General features: G+C 42.5%; 1 protein-coding gene across 1 annotated transcript; it reads right to left on the bottom strand.

Moving 5' to 3' along the window:
- Positions 1-334: 334 nt before the first annotated feature.
- LOC130721433 (uncharacterized) lies at positions 335-1,118 on the bottom strand. Its single transcript, XM_057572233.1, has one exon. It carries the CDS (start codon positions 935-937, stop codon positions 578-580), a length of 360 nt encoding a protein of 119 aa, XP_057428216.1. The 5' UTR covers positions 938-1,118; the 3' UTR covers positions 335-577.
- Positions 1,119-2,019: the final 901 nt, after the last annotated feature.

Below are 2,019 nucleotides of genomic sequence, written 5' to 3'. Positions count from 1 at the left end.
TTGGGATACGCTTTTAACCCACCTTAGCTCACATTCCAATGAAAAAAAACATATTTTTTTGAGGCAACGTTTCTTCAAAGCAACGAAATAGTTGGATTGGATGAAAAGACTTTCACATCAAAGGAACAAAATGTTGATGGTAGTTTTAATCCAAAGCTTACTGTCATGGGTTTTGTTGGGATTATTGGAGATTATAAGAAAGCTTAGAAAAAGGGTTCTATTACTATATTTCCTCACCAGTACATGGTGATGCCCTCTATCCAGAAATCATGACATTGATTGTAGTATGGTTTAGAATTGCTTACTGTGATTAGGAAATAGGCAACAGATCAAGTTTCATGTCTTAATGTTTTTCAACATATTCCACAACAGTTTATTCACTAACTTGATCATGCTTGGGAGGTAGGTACAGTTAAGCTATGATTGGTTGGCTAAAATCTGTTTATAGTTTCTGTTTTCTAATCCAACCAAACAACTCAAACTACTCATTCTAGCATGCTGTCACCAAGTACAAGCACATTACATGTTGAGAAGAAACAACAACTCACAGAATACAAAAGCAATTCACTAACCTACACTATGATGATTCGTTGGAGATGACAACCTTGACGCCTCTGTTCTTCAAAGCATTAACCACCGCCCACACCTTGTGTCCACTGTCATGGCCCTTCTTCTCGATCTCCTTCTCGACGTCAAACTCGACTCTACCTCCCATCCCTATCTCCGGCTCCTCCGTCTTCAGCCGCATTGCCAGCACCTCTCCGACCGATGCTGCTGCCTTCACGTTGAAGCTCCTCCCCCAATCGAACGCGTTTGCTATCGCCTGCTCCACCGTCGACGCACTCGCCACCACCCTCCCTCCGCCGTTCCAGTCCACCACATTCGCCGTCATGTGCTTCGCCCCCAGAAACACCCGCAAAACTAACCTCCTCGCCATCCTCTCGTCCCGCAAATGGGCCTAGAAAGAAATACCCAACCATTATTGGGCCTCTCTTGGACCAGGTCCAACACTTCTACCAGTCCCAACAAAAAAGAAAGAGCATGTAGTGTAGTTCTTGCATGCCCGTTATGTTAGCTTGATTGTCCATATTTTTCCATTTTCTCATGTATTTATGCATTGTAGTTGTACCATAGAGATTTATTGTCATATGGTTGTAAATGACGTTTGACAACCCCTTCAATTTATTTCATACATCTCTAACAAAAACAAATGTGTAGTTGTGAATGGTTAAATTGTTGGTTTCTAAAAGTTTTGGACCCTAGTAAGTTTCTCTAAAAGAAGAAAATACCTCGTCAGGGTCGTGTATTATGTTAAGAAAATTAGACATCAGCCTAAGGCCCCCCAAAAAGCAAAATATTTTTAGGCCCCAATTTTTTTTATTAGTAGTTACTCTTAACAAATTTTAACTGATCAAAGTAAAATAATTTTGAATTTCTCTCTTCCCTAAAAATTAGTCAATCAAAATCATCTTTTTTTAAATTAATTGGACTGGGCGAGCCCCTAGAGGGGCAACGCCCAGCATGTATCCCGCCCTGAGGCGGGCCCTGGCCTTCGGATGGGCCTTGACCTCGGAGGCCCAATTGGCCCAATAGGTAGTACCCAAGCTCTATAAATAGGAGGTAGTTATCAAGTGTAGGGGACTTTTGGGCTCATTGGATGAAATAATACTCGAAATTCAGCACACTCTCTCTCATTCTGATTCTCTCTTAGCACAATCCCTCTACCTCTAGGTACTATACCTCTCTTCAATGTTCATTCCCAGAACATTTGGCGCCGTCTGTGGGAACTGTAAACTCTCTACTCCCATTCACGTGGATTGATTGTGCATGAAGTTACCTCTGATTGTGATTAGGCAATTCTCTGGTTTTCTGATTTTGATTCTGTGATTAGTGATTGGTTTTCCGATCGAGTTTGCATCGTTTCTGGTTTGGATGGAGACTCGTCGCAGGAGGCAACATCATTCACCAATGCGACAGCGGATTTCGCCGCCTCGGCGGCCTCATCGTGTGGTCCTGGAT

The sequence above is a fragment of the Lotus japonicus genome, chromosome 5, assembly GCF_012489685.1.
Source record: "Lotus japonicus ecotype B-129 chromosome 5, LjGifu_v1.2".
NCBI classification, from domain to species: domain Eukaryota; kingdom Viridiplantae; phylum Streptophyta; class Magnoliopsida; order Fabales; family Fabaceae; genus Lotus; species Lotus japonicus.
Note: the sequence above shows the minus strand (reverse complement) of the source record. Positions and strands in the feature narration are given on the sequence as shown.

Excerpts from the sequence above, each read along its gene's own strand:
- LOC130721433 (XM_057572233.1), bottom strand. The coding sequence starts at position 937 with ATGGCGAGGAGGTTAGTTTTGCGGGTGTTTCTGGGGGCGAAGCACATG.